General features: G+C 37.0%; 1 protein-coding gene across 1 annotated transcript in view; it reads left to right on the top strand.

The window, feature by feature from the left end:
- The window catches only part of plb1 (phospholipase B1), a 100,969-nt gene that overhangs the window by 72,260 nt on the left and 2,509 nt on the right, over positions 1-26,200 (top strand). The window contains exons 112-151 of the mRNA XM_053237647.1: positions 88-153; positions 868-928; positions 1,047-1,105; positions 1,207-1,274; positions 1,696-1,730; positions 2,380-2,431; positions 2,525-2,576; positions 2,901-2,957; positions 3,564-3,629; positions 5,107-5,159; positions 5,262-5,346; positions 5,449-5,556; positions 6,219-6,263; positions 6,525-6,584; positions 7,412-7,495; positions 7,612-7,669; positions 7,957-8,015; positions 9,156-9,229; positions 9,406-9,449; positions 10,074-10,182; positions 10,941-10,992; positions 11,706-11,786; positions 11,881-11,946; positions 13,375-13,475; positions 14,086-14,167; positions 15,798-15,902; positions 16,545-16,640; positions 17,292-17,363; positions 17,535-17,600; positions 18,319-18,379; positions 18,498-18,556; positions 18,648-18,715; positions 18,829-18,872; positions 21,372-21,471; positions 21,576-21,627; positions 21,901-21,981; positions 22,923-22,988; positions 23,091-23,185; positions 23,280-23,361; positions 24,117-24,221. Coding sequence (XP_053093622.1) covers positions 88-153; positions 868-928; positions 1,047-1,105; positions 1,207-1,274; positions 1,696-1,730; positions 2,380-2,431; positions 2,525-2,576; positions 2,901-2,957; positions 3,564-3,629; positions 5,107-5,159; positions 5,262-5,346; positions 5,449-5,556; positions 6,219-6,263; positions 6,525-6,584; positions 7,412-7,495; positions 7,612-7,669; positions 7,957-8,015; positions 9,156-9,229; positions 9,406-9,449; positions 10,074-10,182; positions 10,941-10,992; positions 11,706-11,786; positions 11,881-11,946; positions 13,375-13,475; positions 14,086-14,167; positions 15,798-15,902; positions 16,545-16,640; positions 17,292-17,363; positions 17,535-17,600; positions 18,319-18,379; positions 18,498-18,556; positions 18,648-18,715; positions 18,829-18,872; positions 21,372-21,471; positions 21,576-21,627; positions 21,901-21,981; positions 22,923-22,988; positions 23,091-23,185; positions 23,280-23,361; positions 24,117-24,221 — 2,829 coding nt within the window. The remainder of the gene's footprint in view (positions 1-87; positions 154-867; positions 929-1,046; positions 1,106-1,206; positions 1,275-1,695; positions 1,731-2,379; positions 2,432-2,524; positions 2,577-2,900; positions 2,958-3,563; positions 3,630-5,106; positions 5,160-5,261; positions 5,347-5,448; positions 5,557-6,218; positions 6,264-6,524; positions 6,585-7,411; positions 7,496-7,611; positions 7,670-7,956; positions 8,016-9,155; positions 9,230-9,405; positions 9,450-10,073; positions 10,183-10,940; positions 10,993-11,705; positions 11,787-11,880; positions 11,947-13,374; positions 13,476-14,085; positions 14,168-15,797; positions 15,903-16,544; positions 16,641-17,291; positions 17,364-17,534; positions 17,601-18,318; positions 18,380-18,497; positions 18,557-18,647; positions 18,716-18,828; positions 18,873-21,371; positions 21,472-21,575; positions 21,628-21,900; positions 21,982-22,922; positions 22,989-23,090; positions 23,186-23,279; positions 23,362-24,116; positions 24,222-26,200) is intronic.

The following is a 26,200-nucleotide window of genomic DNA, read 5'->3' on the forward strand; positions in this document are numbered from 1 at the left end:
ACAAAAAGCAGCTTTTCAGAACTCAGTTTGAAAAAAACTGTTTATAGTATTACAAGTGCTTAATTTTCATTTCTTTATTTTATTTAGAGTAACCCTTATTTTTCGACCAATGGGAAAAGCTTATTGAAATATGTAGCCACACCCACGACTGCGGTGAGTAAATAACCCCAACATCATCCAGCTGAATCACTGAATCAGTATTATGACAATATCGCACTGCTGTATATGTGTATAATTCTGGATTCTGATTGGTCAGAAGGTGTTGATTAATTTTCTAGAACAGCAGCTCTGACAGTACGCAGCTTTACTGTATACTAATGCGCTCGTTCTAATACTTTATCGTTTCTATAGTAACAGCTCATTCACAGGGACTTGTACAGCAGACGCCCCACATAAACTGATTAAAAAATGTGTAATCGTTGATATGGTGAAGTTTTCTGTAGGAGTTTATTTAATATTTATGGAAGGAGTCTCCAGTGTCAGCGCTGTAACTTTAAGTTTTCCGACATCTCCAGGACAGAGGAGTTTACGCTTTGTGGTTTCTATGTAACATGATAAGATGTGGGTTTTTTTGTCTTATTAACTTCAAGACAGAGAAAAATGAGACACTAGTGAAGGAACAACTGTAACTGTAAATGGATAAAAAGTATGAAAGTGTAGTTCTTTAATAAATATAAAATTTGTACTTGTTAGCAAATTTCTGTGGTGTAAGAGAAATAAAATACTCAACGTCCAGGTGGTAAGAGTAACTCGGCTTTATCACACCACACCGTCACTGATTAGTTTTCTATAACAGCACAACACAGAGTGTTTTATTCCTTACTTATTCCATTCTTTTCTCTTTGTGTGTTGTGTGTGTGTGTGCAGAACTGGGGCAGTGACTTCTCATGCGTGCACACCGCTCCCTCAGACACCGTACCTGCCTCAGGTGAGACAGTGTGCACAATGCTAAACTGGTGGCCACTGACTTCCCTCACATGTTAACTACAATAACCTTGTAGCTCCAAGAAGCAGTCCAGTGACACAGATCTGTCTCTCTTTCTCAGTTCACAGGTTGCGACCGGGAGACATTAACGTAGTCACTGCTCTCGGACACTCAATAACTGTAAGTGTGTGCGTGTGTGTGTGTGTGTGTTTTAAAAACACAAATTTGTGTGTATTACATTGTTACCATGACAGAATTAACACACACTGTATTTCTGTCAGGCTGGTTTTGGTGCCGAAGCTAAAAACATCCTGGAGCTGCTGAATGAGGAGAGAGGCGTGTCCTGGAGGTGAGTTATACAGCGACGTTGTACAAATCTAAACATCATCCCTAATCTCCACAACCAGATAATTTCCCATCACTTGTTTCTATTTCTAATGTTCCGTGGGATTTGATTGACAGCATTGGAGGTGATGAGAATCAGGAAATAGTCACTACACTACACCTATGCAAAAATAACAGTACATGGATATTTAATAATTTGAATAAATGAATTGATTTCATTGTATATTTGGAAAACTGTAGAACAGAGGAGAATGTCATTTTATTGTAAATGGAATTAAATTATGTTAAAGGACTAAATAAAAAAGTAACAAATATATAACATACTGTATATAATGCTATAGTGCACTATAACAGTAAAGTGTTATTAATTATTTAATTAGAAGCTGATTGATCTGTTCCGATATTCTGTGTGTGATTTGCTGTAGGTCTGCTGAAATTAAGATTCTGAACGGGCTGTCTGGTAAGATCTTCCTTTCAGTTCAAGGTGTAACTTATGTAAGGAATAAAACACTCTGAGTCGTGTGGTCATAGAAAACTAATCAACAGCAAGGTGGTGTGATGAAGCCGAGTTACTGTTACCACCCTGAAGCTGATTATTTGCCAATAACAGCATGCCCTGAATTGTTTTATTCCTCTTAGATAACAGCAATCTACCGATGATTACAATTTGTAATTGTTAAACAACCACACAACAAACCTTTTATCCACATAGAGTTATATTTAATGATGTGGGACGTCCTTGAAAACAAGTTATTTCCTGTTAACACTTAGCAGCTACACCAGCCTCTCTTTTTTCTCTAAAAAAGACTAAAACTGCAGCTACAAGTCCCTGTGAATGAGCTGTTACTATAGAAACGATAAAGTATTAGAACAAGGACATTAATATAAACCATGTGATTTGCAGCTGCACTACTGTCAGAGCTGCTGTTTTAGAAAACTAATCAACAATTTCTAACCAATCAGAATCCAGAAATCAACAGCACTTTTTTTAAGGCTTATTTATACCTTTTTGACCAAATCTGGATTTATATTTTAACACAATTTTTACACAAGGATAAAAAGCAGCAGTTATTGTGAATCTTACATCGTCCTCTGTTTGTCTCCCACAGAGATTCTGTCCCGCTTTAATCCAGGATTGGCCACACTGATACCAGAACAGAGGTACTGAATTTCACACACACACACACACACACACAATCCCTGATAATAAGCATGCTGGTGCTCTGAATTTGATCCTGTGTGTTGGTTTTGCAGGGGTTTCATCGAGGAAGTCGAGGATGTGGTTCAGTCGCTCAGTAATGATCAGGTACGCCATTGAGGTGGAAATTCACACACAGCCATCCCACATGCTGCTTTTACTCTACAGGAAGTGAAAATATCGCAGATTTCATGAATAGTTTTCTTAATGACATTATTAGGAAGGTATAATTTTCCACAATCTCCTAATATTTTGCGTGTAATGTTAACCAGCTGCCTAAAATCAGACGGCCGCTAACGTCATACACATCTCTTGTTAGCTGCCGATTGACTCCATGAAGGAAAATTTTATTCTTTGTTAACCTTTTCTGTTCAAAATGTACAGTTAATAAATTATGGACATTAATACGTCTGTCTCTCTGTCTCTCCTCAGTGGAAGCTTCTGCTCCTCTTTGTGTCGGCGGATGAGCTCTGCGTCTGCCCAGGCCAGGTCACACTCCACATCCTCATCCACAAATAAACACACATCACAATTACACTTCACTCTTTCATGTGCAGTGTAACAGTTTACACACTCATACTGGCTGCTTTTTAGAAATACATTTAGATTTAAATCACCTCCAAACATCCAAACATGAGTTTTATTCCTCCATTAAGTGTTGCTCCTCACAATCCAGCATGGCTGAAGGTGACAGGTTCAGCACACATCTTCAGCATTTCTACACAATTTCTACACAAAAAGATGCATTAAATAATTCAGACTTGTAACAATCATTAGCCTTTTTTTAAAATAACTTCAAACCTAAAGTGAATAATTGTTGTTAAAAAAAGTTATGAAAGTTGTTAAATGTTGTCAATCTTTTTGAACACAAAATTTAAAGAAAAAGCTTCTTGTGTAATATTTTATACCTAAATTGTTGCATGTATTTTTCAGCACTAATGTTTTGTCCAATTTTACTCCTTTGATTTCTGTTAACTTCAGCTTCATTTAGTGATTTTTAGGAAAAGTCCAAATCTGAATTTGCATGCAGTTATTGAGTAATCTGTGTACGTTTTATATTTTATGCATGAAAGGTTCGTTCTTCTTTTCTTTTAGGCCGCTTTAGCAGTCGAGGCGACGGTGCGTAGAGTGGAGGATGCGCTGAACATACTGCATGAGAAGGTAATGAGTATAGCATGGACATTTATATTAATGACAGTGTGTGCCAGAGAAATGATTTGAATTATTCAAAGAAATAAATCGACACCATTTTCTTTTGAAATGTAGCTCATCAGCAAGGACGTGTTTGGTGTCTGAAGTTAGCGTTTGTGGTTTTGCGCTAAAGCAATGATGCTAATGTAAATAACAAGTCAATTCACTTTTATTTATATAGCACTTTAAAAGACAAGCGTCAGACAAAGTGCTACATGATAACATCAGGTAAACCCAAACAGTGATAAAATAAAATACAAACTAAATGAAATAAAACAATAAAAGTACGAAACAATTCAAAGCAATAAAGACAAAACCACGGATGAAAACACAGAACCAAAACCTGAAGACTCGATACTACAGATAATAAAGACTCAAACACCTGGCACAATAAATTCAACTGGATTTAAAAAGGTCTACCGTGAGAGATCTTTTATAAAATCGAGTAAGCTGTTCCAAATAAACTAAAGGAAGTTTTGCTACACCATAAATACTTATCTCTCTCTTCATTTCTTCATATCAAATGGATTTTTATCATGCAAACAGATTTAATCAGAAATTGTTTACAGAGCTTTTACACAAGAAATGTGATTTTTCTGTCAATTTACATATAAAGAGACTCAGTAATGTGAACTTGTTGCTTGCTTTAATTCTCAGTAATTGTCAGTGAGATGCTGTGAGTTTATACACTGATTACACTGTCAGTTTAAATCTCTTATTTATTTCAGTTACACACCAGTTTAATCAACATTTTGTGAAACTTGTTATGTTGTTTCGTATTAAAGCCCTGAAAGTAAGCAATCCTAAAACAAAAATCCATAAATTAAGTCCAAAAGAATAGCTGTTCGATTAGGGAAAAAGTAACGGCGCCCTATAAATGGAGGAGGAGTTGTGTGTGTTTATGGTAGCCGACATGCTGCGATAGCTGAGCTGCATTACGTGAAGATTTAGCGACACCACACACGATGTATGTCGTCATTTAGTCATTTTCAGCTCTCTGTGAGCTTCACCTTTTATGGGGTTTTGTGGGCGTGGCTAAATGTAAATGTGCCATGAACACGCTTGATAATTTACGTCTGATTGCCGCTTATCAACATGAATACAAAGAAACTTTTGAAGTAAATCCAGTTGGAATGTTTTCCTCAGTTTGGCTACAAAAACATTTACACACAACTTTACTAAAAGATTAATAAATGATGTACAATGTTTTTGAATTAAAAAATCCTTACTCACAAATTGAAGTTCACTGTGAAACCGTGTATATCCTCACAGCAAAGCTAAAGAAGGAAACATAAGACAATAAACGGATCTTGACTGATTGACTTTATTTGGAAACAATGGATAATCGTATACATTCATCTTCCTTTTTTTGGCCAAAATATTCCTTTAACAAGTGGCTTTTATGCCAGATTTGAAAAAAAAAAATAACACAATATTCTGTTCTCAGCTGGATCACACTCTGGTTCATGTTGTGGTTTGGGGAGGCCGAACTGATGGCAGGTACGTCTTCATCGCTTGACAAAAAAGAAATGTATTATTTGACCTTTTAAAATGAATGTATTACATTATCATGTGTGTGTTTGTGTGTGTGTGTGCTTGTAGAATATGTGAGTGTGAAGAGGGTGTCAGTGCAGACACACAGACATGGAGCAGACTGGAGAGAGCTACGATTATGGCTAATATTCAGGTATTTTAGGGACATCATTGTCTGTGGTATATGGATTTCTCAGGGCCGGCACAAATGTGAACGTGTGTGTGTGTGTGTGTGTGTGTGTGTGTGTGTGTGTAGGAGAGGCTGGGTGCCCTCCTGCAGAAGCATCATCAATGGACCGATGGAGAAAACTTCACTGTGGCGCTGCAATCCAGTCCAACATACTTCGATTCTTCAGATGATTCAGTGAGTCAAATTCACAGAATCATTCATGACTCTTTCCAGACTCATTAAGCACACTGAACAAAGTCAAAGAGTTCTGTCAGGTTTAAACACATAACCCTTTATGATGCCTGAAGAACATCGCACCTGAGATATCAACATGCTTACATTTCAGTTAATGTGATGGAAAGATTCAGTGATTCAGTGAATCAAAATCATGAACTCTTTAAAAGATTGTGTATCAACATTCTATACTTATAACAGTACACACACATTGCTTGCTAATTAAAATCTGATTTTTTGGGAATTATTTCCTCTATAACAATATCAGAAATGCACAGTTGAAAACAGGACTTGATTTTTACTTAGACTTGGATTTGCAGAAAGGAAGGAAACAACCTTTTAAACTGTCACCAAATTGCACCATAAACATTTATTATTTACCTTCTGAGTAAATTTTCCTCTTAGAAGTTTGCCACTAATTCCTTTAAAAAATCTGTGAATGTCCCTGTGAATGAGCTGTTACTATGGAAATCTATATACTATAGAATATTAATACTATAGCATTAATATAAACCTGTGATTTGCAGCTGCACTACTGTCAGTCTTTTTCCATCTCTTTTTGTTCACAAACACTAAAGTGGTCTATATGGACAGTGATCTTAAATGATGTTTCTGTGCTGCAGGTGGAAAGTGACTCGGAGACGCTCATGCAGGTGTGGAGCAAACTGGTGAGTTTATCTCAGAGATTCGTGTTACAGAACAATAATATAAGACACACAGCGTCCTGCCGCTTGTAAAACGTCTCTGTGATAAAAACTTACTACACAGATGAATCGATTAGTTTAGATCAGATCAGATCAGATAGACTAGATGCGGATAAACTCAAGGCTGTCACTGTAGATAACCTAATCTTAACAACCACCATTGTTCAAAATGTCACTGATATCATACTGATCCTGTTTTAACCAATCACACTGTTTTATTTGCAGTTGCAGCCAATGGGGTCTGAGGTGGAGGGGCCGGGCATCGCTGTTCCCTGCCCTACACATGTGAGTGCGGGTGAACAACCTGAGGGTCAAGGCTTTTTATTACTTATTACTTTTATTACTTACTGATATAATACCTCATATTTTACAATCCCTGTGTGAGTCTCTGTGAATGGCTGAGCAAAGGAGTACTGTACCCTTATTATTATTATTATTATTATTATTATTATTATTATTATTGTTATTATTATTATTATTCATTTACATTGGGTTCATTAATATTCATTACCATCATTTTGTAGTTTCCTTCATATTAATTACAGTATGATATATTAGAAATATGTTGTGTATTAATTTTCTTGGAAAATTTATTCATTTTAGAAAATATATATTTTTGTATTTATCTATTTTTTTAATGTAATTTAAATTTGATCATTTTTTTCTTATCACAGAACACACTGATTTTTAGATGTTTTGATTATAAAATGACAATATAATATTATTTTATTATAATACTAAAAATAAGTATAGAAATAAATACTTTTATATAATATATAAAAAATAAACTATTTCTCACTCTTTTTACCCTATTCCAATTAGTATTAGTGGCACCAATATGCAAATTAAGTTCTTTATTACATTTATTAAATTTAATTATATAATTACATCATTTATTATATTATTCTTTTTTTTAATTTGCAATAAATATTTAGTTCTTTATTTCTTTTACTTTAATAAGCCTACAGTAATGTAACATTTTGCTCCACGTCAGTTTACACACAAAGTGTGTTGCACTCAAATTCTCTAGCATTGTCTCTCTCTCTCTGTCTGCACACACACACACACACACACACACACACACACACATTAATTCAGTTGCTCTTGTCTAGGAGAAGCCGTATCTGTACACACACCGTAACTCGCCCGTCCAGCCAGAGAGTGAAACATACAGTGCAGAAGAACAGATCGAACCAGTGAGTCTTTCTCTTTCTCACTCTCTCTCTTTCACATGTGTGTGTGTGTGTGTGTGTTTGTGCTTTATGTTTCTGGATGTTTATATCTATTTTATCTGTGTGTATTGTCTCAAAAGCTGTCTACCAGTTTTCCATGTACCGTTATAAGTCCTTCTCCCTCAGTCCCCACCTCAGGTGAAGCTCACACACACACAGACACACACACACACACATATCACATACTGAGAATAAAGGTGCTGATTGAAATGCTTAGATTGTGAGATGAACTTTTTCAGGGCCAGAAAATTGAAAAGAGAAGCCTGAAATGAAGAATGTTTAATACACTGTGGCAGTTTTATAAATATTACAGTTTTATAAATATTACAGGTCTAGAGACAGATAAAAAAAATTATGAACTGATCCTCTAAGCTTATAATGTAGTCTAAAATGTTGTTTCTGATGTTTCCCTCCTCGGGTTGTAGTGCATTTGCTCCGACCTGCAGATATCAAAGTGGTGGCGGCGTTAGGAGACTCGCTCACTGTGAGTTATTATCAATACGTGGCAATATACACACACACACACACACACACACACACACATGCTTCATGACAGCCAGAGCAGCTTTACTTTTTACTGACATCTCCTACTTTGTCTTTGTGAAGTTCTTTAGACTTGCTAATGTGATTCCTGACGCTATATGACACACTGTTATCTGTAAACATGGACAAAAGGACATAGATCGAAAAACATTCATAGCTCCATCTTTCTTCCTCAACATTTAATTTGGTCTCACCCCACCCCAGGGTCAGACTCAGGTAGGGGGCGTGGCCTAAAGTCTAATGGCAGAGATTGTACAACTGTAGAAATCATTCAGTTAGTAATATACAGTAGTTTATGTGTAACTTGTACATACAATATTTTAATATGGACTTTTACCACTATTGTATGTTACTGAGCCAAATACTGTATTTTAAAGTGAGTGTGTGATGATTTAGTCATGAATCTTTGCTCAATATAAAACACTGGCTGAGGGGGTGTAGAGCTGAAAACCTCCACGTAAAAATGGTGAAGGAGAAAGCACCCAAGCGCAGAGAACACTGAGCCAGCTCTACATAAATTATATAAATAACTAGTTTAAAACATTTTGTACCCAGCGTTTATTTTCTCTTTTTGTTCGTCATTCCAAATCTCCAGAATACACTACATTTCTGCAGAGCTACAGTTCTGTCCTTTGGCTCAGCTTCTAGCTCAGATTATCAGCTTATGATCTACTAAGCCAAAATCTAGATAGACCTCACTGCAGAACCAAAAGTCCAGGGGGTGGAGCTGGATCTGATCCAACTCCTCCTACAACCCCAACCCTAACCTACACAACGCTGAACAACATGAAACAACATATTACACACCCTTATCCAACTGAGTTGTTGCCTTTTGGCTTAGGCCTAGGTAGGAGGAGCTGGATCAGCCATGACAGACCAAAACATCTCGCCATATTAGAGAATTCTTTCATAAACAACATTATTATATTTTAGATTGTGCACAGTGTTATATACAGTATATAGATCATGGTGTATATAGGTTTGACAGCATGCTGCATTATTTTGGCAAGACATAACATCATGACATCACAGCTGTTTCAGAAGTGTTGCTAATGATAAGTGATGTCACTTCCTTGAACAGGCAGGATATGGAGCGGGCTCCGGTCAGAATGACCTTCTCGGTGTTTTGACAGAGTATCGTGGTCTGTCATGGAGGTAAAGGTCATGCACGCACACACACACACACACACACACACAAAACACCCTGAGAACAGCAATAAAACCCACAGATTAAAATCATGAACTAATTTCTATTTACTCATTTTTTTTACTCCTTTTATCAACACAATGTCAGTTAATATTTCTCTTGTATTTTGTGACTTTCTCTGTAGCGTCGGAGGCGATAAGGATCTCTCAACTGTGACCACCTTAGCAAGTGTGTACAACATCACTCTTTACCTTCGCATCTAATGCAGTTTCAACTAGCCCTGCACTCCTCCATGAGATTCTGACAAGCTGTTGATAATAGATAATACTGTGTTATGATTTCGCTGAGCTGATATCTACTCACTGATATCAGATGACATCGTTCTATCACCCAGCCTTAGTGTCTGACCAGCTAAACCATGTGCTTTGCGTCAGATCAGAAAACGTCCATGTCTATGGAGGAATATTCAGAATTATTTTAAATAGATAAGTGCTGTGTGCATATTAGGGATGTAACAGAACACAAATACATTATTATATACAGAAATCTCTAAACAGATACAAATAAAGATACAAATCTGTATTTTTTATACATCTTGGCAGAACGTTAGCACTAGAGGTGTGTATTGGGACACGGGGTCCTGCAGGATACGGGAAAAAAAGAAAGACCATACTTACAAATATATATAAAACTATATATATATATATATATATATATATATATATATATATATATGTATATATATATAATCATAACATATCTCTAATTGAGACCAGATATATAGTCATCATATAGTCAGGATCTGTACTATTTTGCATTAAATGCTTGATTGTAGTTTGTGTTGTTTTTCAGACATCCTGAGAAAGTTTAACCCTTCACTCACCGGCTTCTCCACCGGGACAGGCAAAGCCACCACAACACAGGCGTTCCTCAACCAGGCTGTAGGTGGAGCCAAGAGCAAGTCAGTACCTCCACCCACCAAACAAATCAAACAAATATACTACTTTTACTTCATCATTTAGCATTTTTAGCTTGAATTAATTAGTACAGTCCTCTGCTTTCAGCCTATAAGAACACATTGTTTTGTCCCACAGTGTTTTATTCTGCTTATACCAACGTAATTTGCCAACAATTACTTATTTTATTTATTAAAGAACAATCATACATATTTAGTTCATTTATAGTTATATGTAATGTTGTGGAACGTCCACAAAACAAACTTGTTCCTGTTCTCACTTATGTTATAGCAGTTAGAAACAGTCGTTCCCTCCCCAGCCTCTCTTTTTTCTCTCAGCTTTACCTCTGACTGTTACAAAGAACTGACACTGGAGACTCCTTCCATAAATGTTAAATAACATAAACTCCTTACAGAAAACTTTACCATATCAGTGATTACACACGTTATTATTCTATTTATGTGGATCGTCTGCTGTAAATGAGTCCCTGTAAATGAGCTGTTACTATAGAAACGATAACATTAGAACGAGCGCATTAATATAAACCTGTGATTTGCAGCTGCACTACTGTCAGAGCTGCTGTTATAGAAAACTAATCAACACCTTCTGGCCAATCAGAATCTAGAATTCATCAGCACAGTGGTGTAATCTATAATAAGTAGATTTTTTAACACAACTGTAGATGAATAAGTGAACAAAGGAATGAAACAACAATTGAGTTGTGTCTACATTATACGTAATTCACGATGGCTTCCTGTTTCAGAGACTTGCCCTCGCAGGCACAAGCCCTCATCTCAAGAATGAAAAGTGACTCGGTGAGACTACGCTAATCACACAAACTTTATCTGTCTTAACATTATTATTACTTCATTTTTCTTAACCATTTTCATTGGTATATCCACGATGATTAAAGATGTTTACCTTTCAATCATTGATAAATAATAATAATAATAATAATAATAATAATAATAAATCAGTAATTTAAGTATAATTAGTTAAAATTAAATAAGTATTTTGTCAGATATTGTCTGTTACCTCATAAGTGTAACATGGGCTAAACATTTTCTACATTGGCTAGCTAGGTACGTAGCTTGGGGTTTGCTAGCTTGTTAATATCTGGTGAAGTTAAGCTGTTAGCTCTTATTATGATTAAGCTGCACTTTAAATGTGTACATTTGTGATGTAAATTGTCTTGAAGTCTTTCACGGTGTGTATATATGTTATTTTAAATCTTTCAAGTCTGTTCAAGTTAGCTAGTTGTTAGCACTTTTGGTTGCTAGCATGCAGTTAGTTTGCTATAGCTTTCCTGAACGTTTTCAGACTGAACGTTTTTGCCTTCAAACTTTCCTGAATATTTTATTTGTCACCATAAAGCTGAATGAAATACATCAGTGACATGTATAAAGGGTTAATCTTTACGCCGTAGCATTAAAGTATTTATTAATGTTAAGACAAACAGTGACAAACACACTTAGCAGCATCCATAATGTCTCTCTCTCTCTCTTTCTCTCTCTCTCTCTCTGTCTAGCGCATTAATTTTCAAAACCACTGGAAGGTCATCACGGTGTTCATCGGAGGAAATGATCTGTGTGAATACTGCACAAACCTGGTACACCTGACTTTTATTAGGATATTTCATAAATATGTGATTAATAAAGATTTGATTTTATTCTAATGCATATCATGTTTTTATCTTCTTCTAGAACCTTTACTCTGCTGATAATTTTGCGAAAAACATCCGTGACGCTTTGGACATCTTACATCGAGAGGTGAAAATATGAGATTCATGTTTATAAAAAACTAAAAGAGATGCAGGGGTTAGAGGACGTTACTTTTTCAGAATGGTGATGGACAGTGAAGGAGGCGTGGCCTTTGCATCTGTCAGTCTCAGTGTAGAGGTGTGGCCTTTGCATCTGTCAGTCTCAGTGTATAGGTGTGGCCTTTGCATCTGTCAGTCTCAGTGAAGGAGGCGTGGCCTTTGCATCTGTCAGTCTCAGTGTATAGGTGTGGCCTTTGCATCTGTCAGTCTCAGTGAAGGAGACGTGGCCTTTGCATCTGTCAGTCTCAGTGAAGGAGGCGTGGCCTTTGCATCTGTCAGTCTCAGTGTATAGGTGTGACCTTTGTATCTGTCAGTCTCAGTGAAGGAGGCGTGGCCTTTGCATCTGTCAGTCTCAGTGTATAGGTGTGGCCTTTGTATCTGTCAGTCTCAGTGTATAGGTGTGGCCTTTGTATCTGTCAGTCTCAGTGAAGGAGGCGTGGCCTTTGCATCTGTCAGTCTCAGTGAAGGAGGTGTGGCCTTTGTATCTGTCAGTCTCAGTGAAGGAGGTGTGGCCTTTGTATCTGTCAGTCTCAGTGAAGGAGGCGTGGCCTTTGCATCTGTCAGTCTCAGTGAAGGAGGTGTGGCCTTTGTATCTGTCAGTCTCAGTGAAGGAGGCGTGGCCTTTGTATCTGTCAGTCTCAGTGAAGGAGGCATGACATCTACGTCTGTGAGTCCCAATGAAGGAGGTGTGGTTTGTGTGTCAGTCACAGTAATGGAGGTGTAGCCTCTGCTTGCATGAGATGCAGCAGAGGTGTAGCCTCTGTTTCCATCAGTCCAAGTGAAGGAGGAGTGGGCTCTGTACCTGTCAGTCCCAATGAAGGAGGTGTGGCTTCGCTTTTCTTAGGTTTCAGTGACGGAGGTCTGGCCTCTGTTTCAGTAGGCTTCAGTGAAGGAGGTGTGGCTTTTGTGTCAGTGGAGGAGGTGTGGCCTCTCTGTGTATCAGTTGCAGTGAGTAAGGTGTGATTTTTATTTCAGTCCCAGTGAAGCTAAATTTATTTTGCACAGCCACTCTCACTCTCTGCTTTAAATCTCCCACACATCCATCATTATCATATGACTCTGGACTGAGAGACTCACACCCCTACTGCGCTGAGGGCAAAAAGGAAAGCAAAGAAGTACAGTCAGTATATGAATGAGTCATTAAAGCACACTGGGAATGAAACCAGTAAACAGTCAGCGCTAGGTAATACTCAAGTTTACATTTCTTTTATCCAAAGTGACTTCCGGCTCTAGAGTCCAGCGCTGGCTCTCTGGCAGCGCTGGGAGTTAAACTCAGAGACTTATGGTAATTAAGTTTAGATCCTAGTGTATGATGTGTGATATTCTGTGCCTGTGCGTGCATGTGTGTGTTTCTCTGAATTCCTGTCTTGTTGTGTAGGTTCCTCGTGCTCTAGTGAATCTGGTGGAAATTTTCAACATCGCTCCACTGCGCCAGCTGCATCAGGACTCCACACTCGGCTGTCCCACCTGGGTGGTCAAGTGAGTGAATGAGCCTCCGGTTCATAATGCTAAATATTTAACGCCTTTTAGATCAAGTCTTATAGCAGGGCAAGTGTGTATCAGCTCGGTTCTTACAGCAAAAATGGGCTCTTTTTCAGCTTCACCTTAGAGCTGGTCTGTAGGATGATATAATAGCAATATTGTGATAAATGATGACACAATAGGCTTTTCTGAGATAGGGTGACTATGGTGATCTTTTTTTATTAAATTTCATTCGTTTAAAAATATAAAAATATAAAAATAAATACAAACTGACTAGATGCAGCTGTGCTAAATATTTATGTATTTATTTTTATAAAAAGCTTTTTTTTTTAATTATAAAAAAATGAATACATTTATTTTTGTAGGCATTAATGAAATAAAATGTAATAAGGCAACACCACTGTTTTGCTGGCAATTTGTTTGCAGATCTCTATAAGAGACACACTGTGTATAATAAATTGTAGAAATGCCTTTGAGAATCAAGATGATACTTTTATCACTTCTTTATCACCTACTATATAGGTCACATTTTAGGTGTAAAAATCGTGTCTGTAGCATTACGCTGGTAATATTGAATTGTTTGAGTGTGTGTGTGTGTGTGTTACAGGAATGTATGTCCCTGTGTGGTGAACCCTGCAGAAGGATCTTCAGAACTGAAGGCTTTAACAGATATGAACACAGCATATCAGGTGTGCACATGATAGCGACATATTTTATTCTTAAAATGTAGGTGAATTAGCTTGAGGATGGGAATTCATATTTACCTCTGCATCATGTGTGATTTTTTTTGTAGGTTGCTGGTAATGACAAAATGTAAATTTAAGGATTTGAGCTTTTTTAATGTGTGTTTTTCCAGATTTTATTATAGTTTTGTTAAACAGGAAAGCTCTACTGGGACTTTTCAAATGACAATAAAAAGGAACCTGAGTGCAGGACATTGGACAAATAAATTATAATGAATAAAAAATCCAACATTTATAATGCAATCATAAACAATAAGGACATAAAAAGACATAAAAAGCTTATCATGAACAATCCAGTGCAATCCAGTAAGACTGAAAGAAATATGAAAGTTAAAAAAGGGGAAATATCTTTAAAAAAACAAAACAAGAACACTCCTAATCAAATCCATTAAAACTTAAAATGACAATCTGATACTCCAGTATAAAGTGTTAATGTGTTCTGTGTTTCCTTTCACTGCCCAGTGACAAAACTAGCACAAGGTTAACTTCTCAGTTGAGTGTTTTGCTTTCTGAAAACTCTTGAGATGCTGATATATTTGAAAAATCGAATTTTGATTTGTAGCTCACTTTAACCCGCGCTTGCACTTTATGACTAAACAATGATTTGCTGTCAGCAACCAATTTTTTTGAATCACGCAGTGTGAGGGGCTAAAAGATGCCAGAAAAAAGCATTTCACTGAGCTGTTTTTCTGACATTTTAGAAATTGGAAATCAGTGTTTTCTTGGACACTCACAAATAAAGTGGCAATTACCCAAATATATTTGTTCCATTTAAAAAAAAATCCAATTTCATTCCAAGAAAACAACTTGCCTTGGTTGTTATTTGCTAGTGCAATAAAGTTCTTTAATTTAATCGTCCAACGCATTTCAAGTGGCAGCTTGTTCTCCTCTTTATTGAAAGCAGAAAACATCAATTTTTAAAGATAGTAGTAAAACAGCAGTTTTGTTTCTATTAACACATGGTTGCAATGCTAATCACGATTGAGTGACCTGTCTGCTTTCAGTTTGCACCCATACGTGAGAAAGCAGCTCTGCCTTTGATTTGCGGTTGTTGTGTTAAATTATCATTATTAAAATGTAATAAGGGACAAATCTTTGATTAAAATATTGTGGAAACACCGCAGGTTCAACAAATGTTAATGAAGCTGGAACACCGATATTAAACACAGACATTTATAAGACCAAAAGTCTTGAAAAAGTAAAACTAGATAATATTATATTATAGACATTATGATTGATATATTTATATTATGATAGCAGGAAAGTCGAGAAGAAATGCAAGTAAACTTGTGTATTGTCCGTTCCAAGAGATAGTCAGGCGAACTTACAGTCTTTGCTATCATTAGTGTGTGTGTCATTAGCTTTCTGATATGATTTTAATATCAGAAAGGTCAGGTCATGGTATCGAGAGGTCAAGTCATGCAGTTTGAGCAGGAATCAGAGACGAGATCTTTCTCATTGTAAATACACATTTCACTTTAAAGGGTTAATATAGTGCACATGTCCAGATGATGATGACGATTATGATGTTGGTGTGTGTGTGTGTGTGTGTGTGTGTGTGTGCGTGTGTTCTCAGACTGCAACGAGGAATCTGGTGGCCTCTGGCCGCTATAACACTCGCTCAGACTTCAACGTGGTCTTACAGCCATTTTTCAGAAAAGTGTACTTTCCAGTGCTGTCGGTAAGAAAAGAAAAAACTGCATTCATAATTCTTTTTGTTCAACCTGAACAACTGTTTAAATTCACATCTCTGTCTTATTTCTTTCCTCTTATGTAGCTTTTGTTGTAAGCATTCCTTGATTACTTGATCAAATACTATATTTGTTTGGATTTTAAACAGATTCGTGCCCTCCAGAATTATTGGCCCCCTTTATAAAAATCAGCAAAAATGACTTTTAAAATAAAACTTCTACACAATAGTTAAAAAAATTCCACTCAGCAAGAACAATAGGAGAAATTATTTAAATCCAGGGATATAGAATAAATTAAGAATATACCTAAGCTCGACCTAAGCAGGACTACGTGTGTCTCCGTTACAAAATATGACTTATAAAGGAGTTGGTCATTTTGAAACTGGGAATTTGTTTAAGCTTAAAACTAAAACTATACAATGTCTGTGTAAGTTTAAGCTCAAAATATCACTTATTGCATGTTTTATTTAGAAATCTCTACTCATTTTGTGAAGGGTACCAAAAACTCTGGAGGGCTCTGTTCATTTTAAACCCATCTTTCTGATTTTTTAACAGGTTCATGGTAATATCATGTATTCAGCTTTTCATCTTCTAGTAAAATGTGCATCTTTAAACTTTTGTACCTCACTCAGGATGGAAGGCCCGATCGTTCCTTCTTCGCTGGAGATTGTTTCCATTTCAGTCAGAAATCTCACACTCTCATGGCCCGAGCTCTCTGGAACAACATGGTGGGTTTTACAGAAATATTCATATTAATACAGTATTAACACTTCACTATTACTGCTCTAATAAATGAACATTATTGCAAAGATGTTTTAAGAATATCTCAATCACACACACACACACACACTTGTCATATTTATCATGGATAATAAATTGCTTTGGACTATGACACAGCTTGGTTAGCGAAAAAAAAATGCATTGTTTCACTGTATTATTTGCATTATAGGGTCATGAGTAGGGTTACGCAAAACAACCAAAATATCATATCACAATATTTTCCTACTATAGATATATAGATAGATAGATAGATAGATAGATACAGATATAGAGAAGATTGATTGATTCAACAGCCAAATATATAAGTATTTGGACAGTGACCCAATTTTGGTAATCTTGCCTCTGTACACCACCACAATGGATTAGAAATGAATGTGGTCAAGATGTGACTGAAGTGTAGACTTTCAGCTTTTGAGGCTTTTATCCAAGGCGACTTATAACTGAGCAGCTGAAGGTTAAGGGTCTTGCTCAAGGACACAATCATGGCAGCTTGGTGATGCTGGGAATTAAACTCACCATCTTATTTTAGATATTATAAATGCACATATGTTGTTTATGATGTGTGTGTCATTTCTAACATGTGTGTGTCTCTGTTTCAGTTGGAGCCTATAAGCAGTAAAACCACGTCTACAAACTTCAACACGGGCGTGACTATGAAGTGTCCTTCTACTGTAAGCTGTTTTTAAGGCCACATTCACAAGCACATTTTCTTAATATTTCTTTTCAATTCAGTTGTGTTTCTATAGACATTGTACAAAAAGCAGCTTTTGAAAAAACTCAGTTTGAAAAAAACTGTTTATAGTATTACAAGTGCTTAATTTTCATTTCTTTATTTTATTTAGAGTAACCCTTATTTTTCGACCAATGGGAAAAGCTTATTGAAATATGTAGCCACACCCACGACTGCGGTGAGTAAATAACCCCAACATCATCCAGCTGAATCAATGAATCAGTATTATGACAATATCGCACTGCTGTATATGTGTATAATTCTGGATTCTGATTGGTCAGAAGGTGTTGATTAATTTTCTAGAACAGCAGCTCTGACAGTACGCAGCTTTACTGTATACTAATGCGCTCGTTCTAATACTTTATCGTTTCTATAGTAACAGCTCATTCACAGGGACTTGTACAGCAGACGCCCCACATAAACTGATTAAAAAATGTGTGTAATCGTTGATATGGTGAAGTTTTCTGTAGGAGTTTATTTAATATTTATGGAAGGAGTCTCCAGTGTCAGCGCTGTAACTTTAAGTTTTCCGACATCTCCAGGACAGAGGAGTTTACGCTTTGTGGTTTCTATGTAACATGATAAGATGTGGGTTTTTTTGTCTTATTAACTTCAAGACAGAGAAAAATGAGACACTAGTGAAGGAACAACTGTAACTGTAAATGGATAAAAAGTATGAAAGTGTAGTTCTTTAATAAATATAAAATTTGTACTTGTTAGCAAATTTCTGTGATGTAAGAGAAATAAAATACTCAACGTCCAGGTGGTAAGAGTAACTCGGCTTTATCACACCACACCGTCACTGATTAGTTTTCTATAACAGCACAACACAGAGTGTTTTATTCCTTACTTATTCCATTCTTTTCTCTTTGTGTTGTGTGTGTGTGTGTGTGCAGAACTGGGGCAGTGACTTCTCATGCGTGCACACCGCTCCCTCAGACACCGTACCTGCCTCAGGTGAGACAGTGTGCACAATGCTAAACTGGTGGCCATTGACTTCCCTCACATGTTAACTACAATAACCTTGTAGCTCCAAGAAGCAGTCCAGTGACACAGATCTGTCTCTCTTTCTCAGTTCACAGGTTGCGACCGGGAGACATTAACATAGTCGCTTCTCTTGGAGACTCAATAACTGTAAGTGTGCGTGTGTGTGTTTTAAAAACACAAATTTGTGTGTATTACATTGTTACCATGACAGAATTAACACACACTGTATTTCTGTCAGGCTGGTTTTGGTGCCAAAGCTAAAAACATCCTGGAGCTGCTGACTGAGGAGAGAGGCGTGTCCTGGAGGTGAGTTATACAGCGACGTTGTACAAATCTAAACATCATCCCTAATCTCCACAACCAGATAATTTCCCATCACTTGTTTCTATTTCTAATGTTCCGTGTGATTTGATTGACAGCATTGGAGGTGATGAAACTCTGGAAACAGTCACTACAATACCAAGTGAGTATACTGACCTTTTAGCATTTAACATTCAGCTAGTTTGTATGCTCATTGTATTAATATCATGCTAGCTAACATTTGAGAGATTAGGATTAAAGCTGATGTTACCTAGCCTTAGTAAATTTTTTCCCACGTTTCTCAGTTCCTTGGTGAAAACAGCTCTAAGTTACCATTCGAAACTAAAAACAGGGTTTTTAGTTTTGAATGCTAGATGATGTCATCAACTAATTTGCATATTCATTGATTCATCATGATCATTTGTGTATCAAATTACAAATTAGCCTATATGAAGAAGGACACTCCAAATAGAAAATAATAAAATAGAACAGAACAGAGTTTTTATTGCAAAAGAAAATATATTGTAATAAAATTTTAATAGAAATAAGTCATCTTTGGTCACGGCACCACAAACTATGATTTTAGATTAGATTAAATTCAACTTTATCATTGAGCAGAGTACAAGTACAAAGCCAATGTTTTACGCATTCACAAAACACCTCATCAAGAACGCAGAATAAAATAAGCAGTGGTCGTGAGGCGGAGTGAAAAAGACATTAAGGAAGTGGTTACAGATGCAATAACTCATGTTTAGGACTGTAAATTTCGCAAAGAAGAGTTTAAAATGAAGGGTGAGGGCGGGACAAACTATGGTGATCAGTGATTGATCTTTGGGAGCGATGGTGATCAGTGATTGGTATTTGGGAGCGATGGTGATCAGTGATTGGTATTTGGGAGCGATGGTGATCAGTGATTGGTATTTGGGAGCGATGATGATCAGTGATTGGTATTTGGGAGCGATGGTGATCAGTGATTGATCTTTGGGAGCGATGATGATCAGTGATTGATCTTTGGGAGCGATGATGATCAGTGATTGATCTTTGGGAGCGATGATGATCAGTGATTGGTATTTGGGAGTGATGGTGATCAGTGATTGGTATTTGGGAGATATGGTGATCAGTGATTGATCTTTGGGAGCGATGATGATCAGTGATTGGTATTTGGGAGTGATGGTGATCAGTGATTGGTATTTGGGAGATATGGTGATCAGTGATTGATCTTTGGGAGCGATGATGATCAGTGATTGATCTTTGGGAGCGATGATGATCAGTGATTGGTATTTGGGAGCGATGGTGATCAGTGATTGGTATTTGGGAGCGATGATGATCAGTGATTGGTATTTGGGAGCGATGATGATCAGTGATTGGTATTTGGGAGCGATGATGATCAGTGATTGGTATTTGGGAGATATGATGATCAGTGATTGGTATTTGGGAGCGATGATGATCAGTGATTGGTATTTGGGAGCGATGATGATCAGTGATTGGTATTTGGGAGCGATGATGATCAGTGATTGGTATTTGGGAGCGATGATGATCAGTGATTGGTATTTGGGAGATATGATGATCAGTGATTGGTATTTGGGAGCGATGGTGATCAGTGATTGATCTTTGGGAGCGATGGTGATCAGTGATTGGTATTTGGGAGATATGATGATCAGTGATTGGTATTTGGGAGATATGATGATCAGTGATTGGTATTTGGGAGATATGATGATCAGTGATTGGTATTTGGGAGCGATGGTGATCAGTGATTGGTATTTGGGAGATATGATGATCAGTGATTGGTATTTGGGAGATATGATGATCAGTGATTGGTATTTGGGAGATATGATGATCAGTGATTGGTATTTGGGAGCGATGGTGATCAGTGATTGGTATTTGGGAGCGATGGTGATCAGTGATTGATCTTTGGGAGCGATGGTGATAAGTGATTGGTCGTTAGGACCATTCTTGTAGTTGAGTCGACTCTCAAGTCATGATGTGACTCTCAAGTCAAGTGATGTGAGCTGGAGAGCCGTATCGAGTGCAGGACAGTCGCTAACGACTGCTCAAAAAGAGGCTAGATTTGTCGCTAGGCTCTTCTTTGAAATAAAGACTCTGAAGGGGTTTAACAGTCAACACTGACTGCTCTACTTTATCTTGAGTGAAGAATTTGAGGCTATACATCAACTTTTACCAGAAGATTTACGTATTTAGACGAGTAATTGCATGTTACTGGAGTAAAGAATTTGGGTACTTTTACCGCATCAAAAAAATGGGCTTAATTTGCAAACCTGAGGTTCCTGATTTGTATTCATCAACCAAAATGGGAAAAGCATTATCTCTCATTCATCCCACAGGCTTTGGCTTGCACATATTGATAGTGCTGCTCTCTGCCTCGAAACACTATTTTTCATATTTTCTCACTGGCTTCATGTTGATGTTGGGCATAACAAATAATGATTTCAGTATTATATATATATATATATAATATATATTGTGCACTCGTGCCCTTGTGCACTCCCCTAGCGCAAATGCTTTGGGCATAGGATATACAGGTAATTAAAATTTAGCATTGGATTTTTTTACTCTTGGCAAACTTGATAGCAGACTCACTACTTTACATCCTGTAACATGATTCTGATGATAAATAATACAGTAAATATTTGCTCCCCTGCAGACATCCTGAAAAAGTTCAACCCAAATGTGTTTGGCTTCTCGCAAGGACCCAGCAAGAGGCCTAACGGCTTCAATATGGCCGTGAGCGGAGCTAAAGCAATGTGAGTCACGCACACACACACACACACACACACACACACTCCTGAACCCAGAGGTACACAGATGCACTCACAGCTCATATCTTGTCTCTAATTTGCGTTTACAGTGATATCCCGGGCCAGGTCAGGGACTTGGTGGATGCTTTAAAGAGCAGCACAGTGAGCTTCTGCTTTGTCTTCTCACTTGACTAGGATAATAATTTAGAGATTTCACTTCTACCTGTGTTCAAATTTTTTTTTTTACAACTCAATTTATTTGAAGAATTTGTGCCAAATGCTTTCCATCCAAACTTTTGACCCCAGTATTAAAGATGTGCTTCATGTTTTTTGCAAATGAATACTCAGAGTCGCTCATTAGATAATTTAAATGTGATTTAAATAACATTAAAATCATTACCTTTCTGATTTATCTTCATTTGTTCTCTTTGTCAGAGTGTGGACTTTGAGCGGGACTGGAAGTTGGTGACTCTGTTTATAGGCGGTAATGATCTGTGTCAGTACTGCAAAAACCAGGTGAGTGGAAGACGATTCGGTTAAACACCACTGCGTCATGCACTGCACATTAACTCTTAATAAATCAGAAAATATTTGCTTTTTATACTAAAGCCTTCTTTTAAAAAAATTTAAAATCTGAGAGAAAAATGGGAAAACAGGAAATAATGTTCTTTATACCACAGCACTGTTGAATTCTGGATTCTGATTGGCCAGAAGGTGTTGATTAATTTTCTAGAACAGCAGCTCTGACAGTAGCACTTCTGCAAATCACAGCTTTATATTAATGCGCTCATTCTAATACATTATCGTTTCTATAGTAACAGCTCGTTCACAGGGAATTGTAGGGCGGACGCTCCACATAAACAGATTTAAAAAATCTTTGATATAGTGAAGTTTTCTGTAAGAAGACATTTATTTAACATTTATGGATTACACTTTGCAGTTTCTCGGTAACATGACTGTGATTTTTTTACTTATTAACTTCAAGAAAGAGAAAAAAGAGAGGCAGGTGAGGGAACAACTGTTTATAGCTGCTATAACCTAAGTGACAACAGGAACTAACTTATTTGGTGGAACATTAAATGTAACTATAAAAATATAAAATGTATAATGTGTCGTTCTTTAATACATTAAGAATTGTAATCATTGGCAAACTGCCGTGGTACAAGAGGAATAAAACATGATTGGGACGTGCTGTTATATCCGTTGTACAAGTCCCTGTGAATGAGCTGTTGCTATAGAAACAATAACGTGTTAGAACGAGCGCATTAATATAAACCTGTGATTTGCAGCTGCTCTACTGTCAGAGCTGCTGTTATAGAAAATTACAATTAATCAACACCTTCTGGCCAGTGCTGTGGTTTAAAAAGATATAGCTAAAGCATATTCCTATTTTTCAAAATGTAATTAGTGTGTGTGTGTGTGTGTGTGTGTGTGTGTGTGTGTGTGTGTGTTTCCAGACCTCTCTTTCTCCTAAAAAGTACATAGGATACATCAAGGACGCTCTGGACATCCTGTATCGTGAGGTGAGTAAGTGAAAAGTCTGTATTCTCATAACATGTACTAAAGAAGCAGGTTTACAATGTTTGTGTGTGTGTGTGTGTGTGTGTGTGTGTGTGTGTGTGTAGGTACCCAGAGTGCTGGTAAATTTTGTAGAGATCCTACAGATTGAGGACCTGCGTAAGATAAAGTCAAACACCACAGGATGCACCCTCTTACAGCCGTAAATGAATCACATCACTCAATCCTTTATATATATATTGGGAATTGTTTTCACATTGATGCGAGAGAACCATGTGTGTGTTTGTGTGACTCAGGAACCTGTGTCCTTGTTTCCTGCGTCCTGAAGAGAACTCCGCGGAGCTGGTCGAGATGAAGAGGATTAATCGGCAAATACAGGTTTGCAGGTTTTTGAAGATCAGTAAAGATTACATGATACGAATATTGATACGTGATCAGCGATTTAATGTGTAAAATATACTTTTAATTCAGCCATTGATTTAATATGATTTACTGAGATCACAAATAAGGAGGCTAATTTGTGTGTAATTTCATTAATCACGTGTGAGCAGTTAGTGGGCTTCTTGTGGGTGACTTGCCAAAAATAATTGCGTAAATGACGTCAGGGGAAAACAAAAAGTTATATTTTTTGTAAGTGCTAATTGTTGATATGAACGATGGGTTCAGATCTAAAAATCTTGTAGAAGAATGAAACTAAAACTGAAACTTACCACACATACGTGTAAGTACAATTACAACAGCAGTTAATGGTGGTAAGAGACTATTTTAAAGAAAACTTTCATATTATTTTGAGATACTAAAGCAATTGCCAGAAACAGGCTTCTGCAAATTTAGTACCTGTCATTTGGTGGTATTTAGACACACAATGTCTGTTCCTGAAGTGACTTGTGCTACATTAGTAATCTACTATTTACATTGACTCCACCCAGTATTTTGTACTTTTGGGCAAAAACACCCCAAATTGCATGTACATTAAGGCAAAAACCTAAACTGGACAATAAGTTGATGTTAAGCTTGTGCTAAGCTCTGAATATAAATGTAAACTTATATTTGATCTTCATTACCCATTCACGGTTTGTGTCCTTTCAGCACATAAGCACTGTATGACAGAGTTATCTTGTCGTTGTGGTTAGACGGAGACAGAGTGGCTGGTGTTTGGAGGACAATATGATGGCAGAGAAGACTTTGCTGTAGTTCTGCAGCCTTTCTTCCAAAGCACAGTGGTCCCAATGGGAGAGGTGAGTCTAAAAACTGGCAGCCATGTGGATGTGCCTGTACTGAATACATTTATTTATTTATTTATTTATTAATTACCAGTCAAAGCTAATCTCCTGACGGGGTGAGCACATATGGTGGAAAAATAAGCAAAAATAAGAAATTCTTCTGAACGGCATTCAGGGGATTTCTCAATAAACCCTCAGGCCATGGTCTCAGGCAGAACAGCTTACTTATCAAACTTACGTTAACAATAACAATAACAGTATTGGGTTCGTTTTTCGAACAGTATCTAAATCAACAATCTATCAGACAGTTTATGATTCTCAAATTCCTCCAGGCCTTACCACCAAGGATTTTTCAGACTTCATCAAAAACATAGAGACTGTAAGCATTAAAATTCAGCAGCAGTATGCCAGCAATTCATTATGCACAGCCTCATCATCTAATACCGCAAACCCAAGAGGTGCCGTAATCCAAGAACATTTTGATGAATTTTATTGGGTTTAACAAGCTCTATCCCTTGATGCTGTCCTCTAGCTACCTGTGTATCTGACTCAATAACATCAATGTTGCTTTTGGTATTATGCTGCATTCAGTTAAGTCGGACGTTCTGCTACAATATGGGGAAAAAGATGGACACGTCCAGGAAAGCCATTAGTGATTAGTGACCACATCAGTTTATGATGTATTTACTTTCTCAAAACAGTGTATGGATATTTCTCAATCTTGGAGTAAAGTTGCTTGAATAACCCAAACCGAACTAAAATATTCCACCAGATTTACAAAAGTTTTGGAAACTTCAGATTTTCTTCATACTTGCATGCATATGTTGATCACGTATCGTCCGTCAGCTTAGGTGTTTGTTTATCGCTTATGGCTATGTGCAGAAAGACCATACAAATACAACTAATATAAATAATATAAAACGACTAGTTTTCACAAAATGTTCTGGATGGTACTCTTCGTCCCTGACCTAGTGAACTAGCATGAGGATGTGTTAAGGTTCTAGATAAGGGCATCTGCTAAATGCTGTAAACTTAATAAAAATAAGCAGTTTGAACTCAACAGTATAATACTATGAGTTGAAGTCAATCAAGTTGAGGTTTGCATTAGTTAGACATTATTCTTCTTATGCGTAAATTTACACACACTCAGGAGCATGAGCTGGATACAAACAATTTACTGGATTTTCAGGAATACAAAATTGTATGTGTAAATGCTCGTACGAACAATTTATAAATAAATCTATTCGTATCCAGCTTGATAAATGAGGCGCAGTGAAATAGATTTAATTAAATAATGTGTCTATGCTGAACGATCTAAAGTAAATACTACTACAAACTCATTTAAATTACTGAAATGATATTCAATTACTGTTGACGATGTGAGCAGCCATGCTGACATGACATCATATGCTAAACTCTGCCTTGAGTTGAGGTGTTGTTTTCTTGGGGTTTTCTAGTCGGAGGCCAGAAATTCTGAGTTAAAAGCTTTAGATGAACATGGCATTGTTATGAGTTACTGAGGAGTCCTTACTAAACATAATAAATTTATCACTTATTTTGGGCAAAGCTGTTAAGTCACTCATTAATAAGCCACATTTTAACCCCTCTCAAGTTACAGCCAATGTTCAGCACGCCTTTTCTATACAAACTTTGGGTAACAGTTGTTGTTCAACAACGTTGCTCTTTCTTTACATAGTAATAGCAAGCAATGGTGTATTTCAGTTTAGTTCCTGGAAGCATCTTACAGAATTAGCGCCGGTTAAAGTGGTAAATGACCTACTGCTTGCCTGTTCCTGTATTGGTTATGTTTGGACTCGATTGCAGGATTTGTCAGTCTTGGCCATAAAAATTTGAATGAACAGGCTTGAAAACAGAGTTGGATTAGAAAGACAATTTCATGCCTGGTGTAGATCTTTTGGAGGATCAGTAGCAGCTCAGCCAGTCCTACATCACCCCTGCACTCTGCAAGACTGCTCCATCGAACATTAGCAATG

The sequence above is a fragment of the Pangasianodon hypophthalmus genome, chromosome 10 (assembly GCF_027358585.1).
Source record: "Pangasianodon hypophthalmus isolate fPanHyp1 chromosome 10, fPanHyp1.pri, whole genome shotgun sequence".
NCBI classification, from domain to species: Eukaryota; Metazoa; Chordata; class Actinopteri; order Siluriformes; family Pangasiidae; genus Pangasianodon; species Pangasianodon hypophthalmus.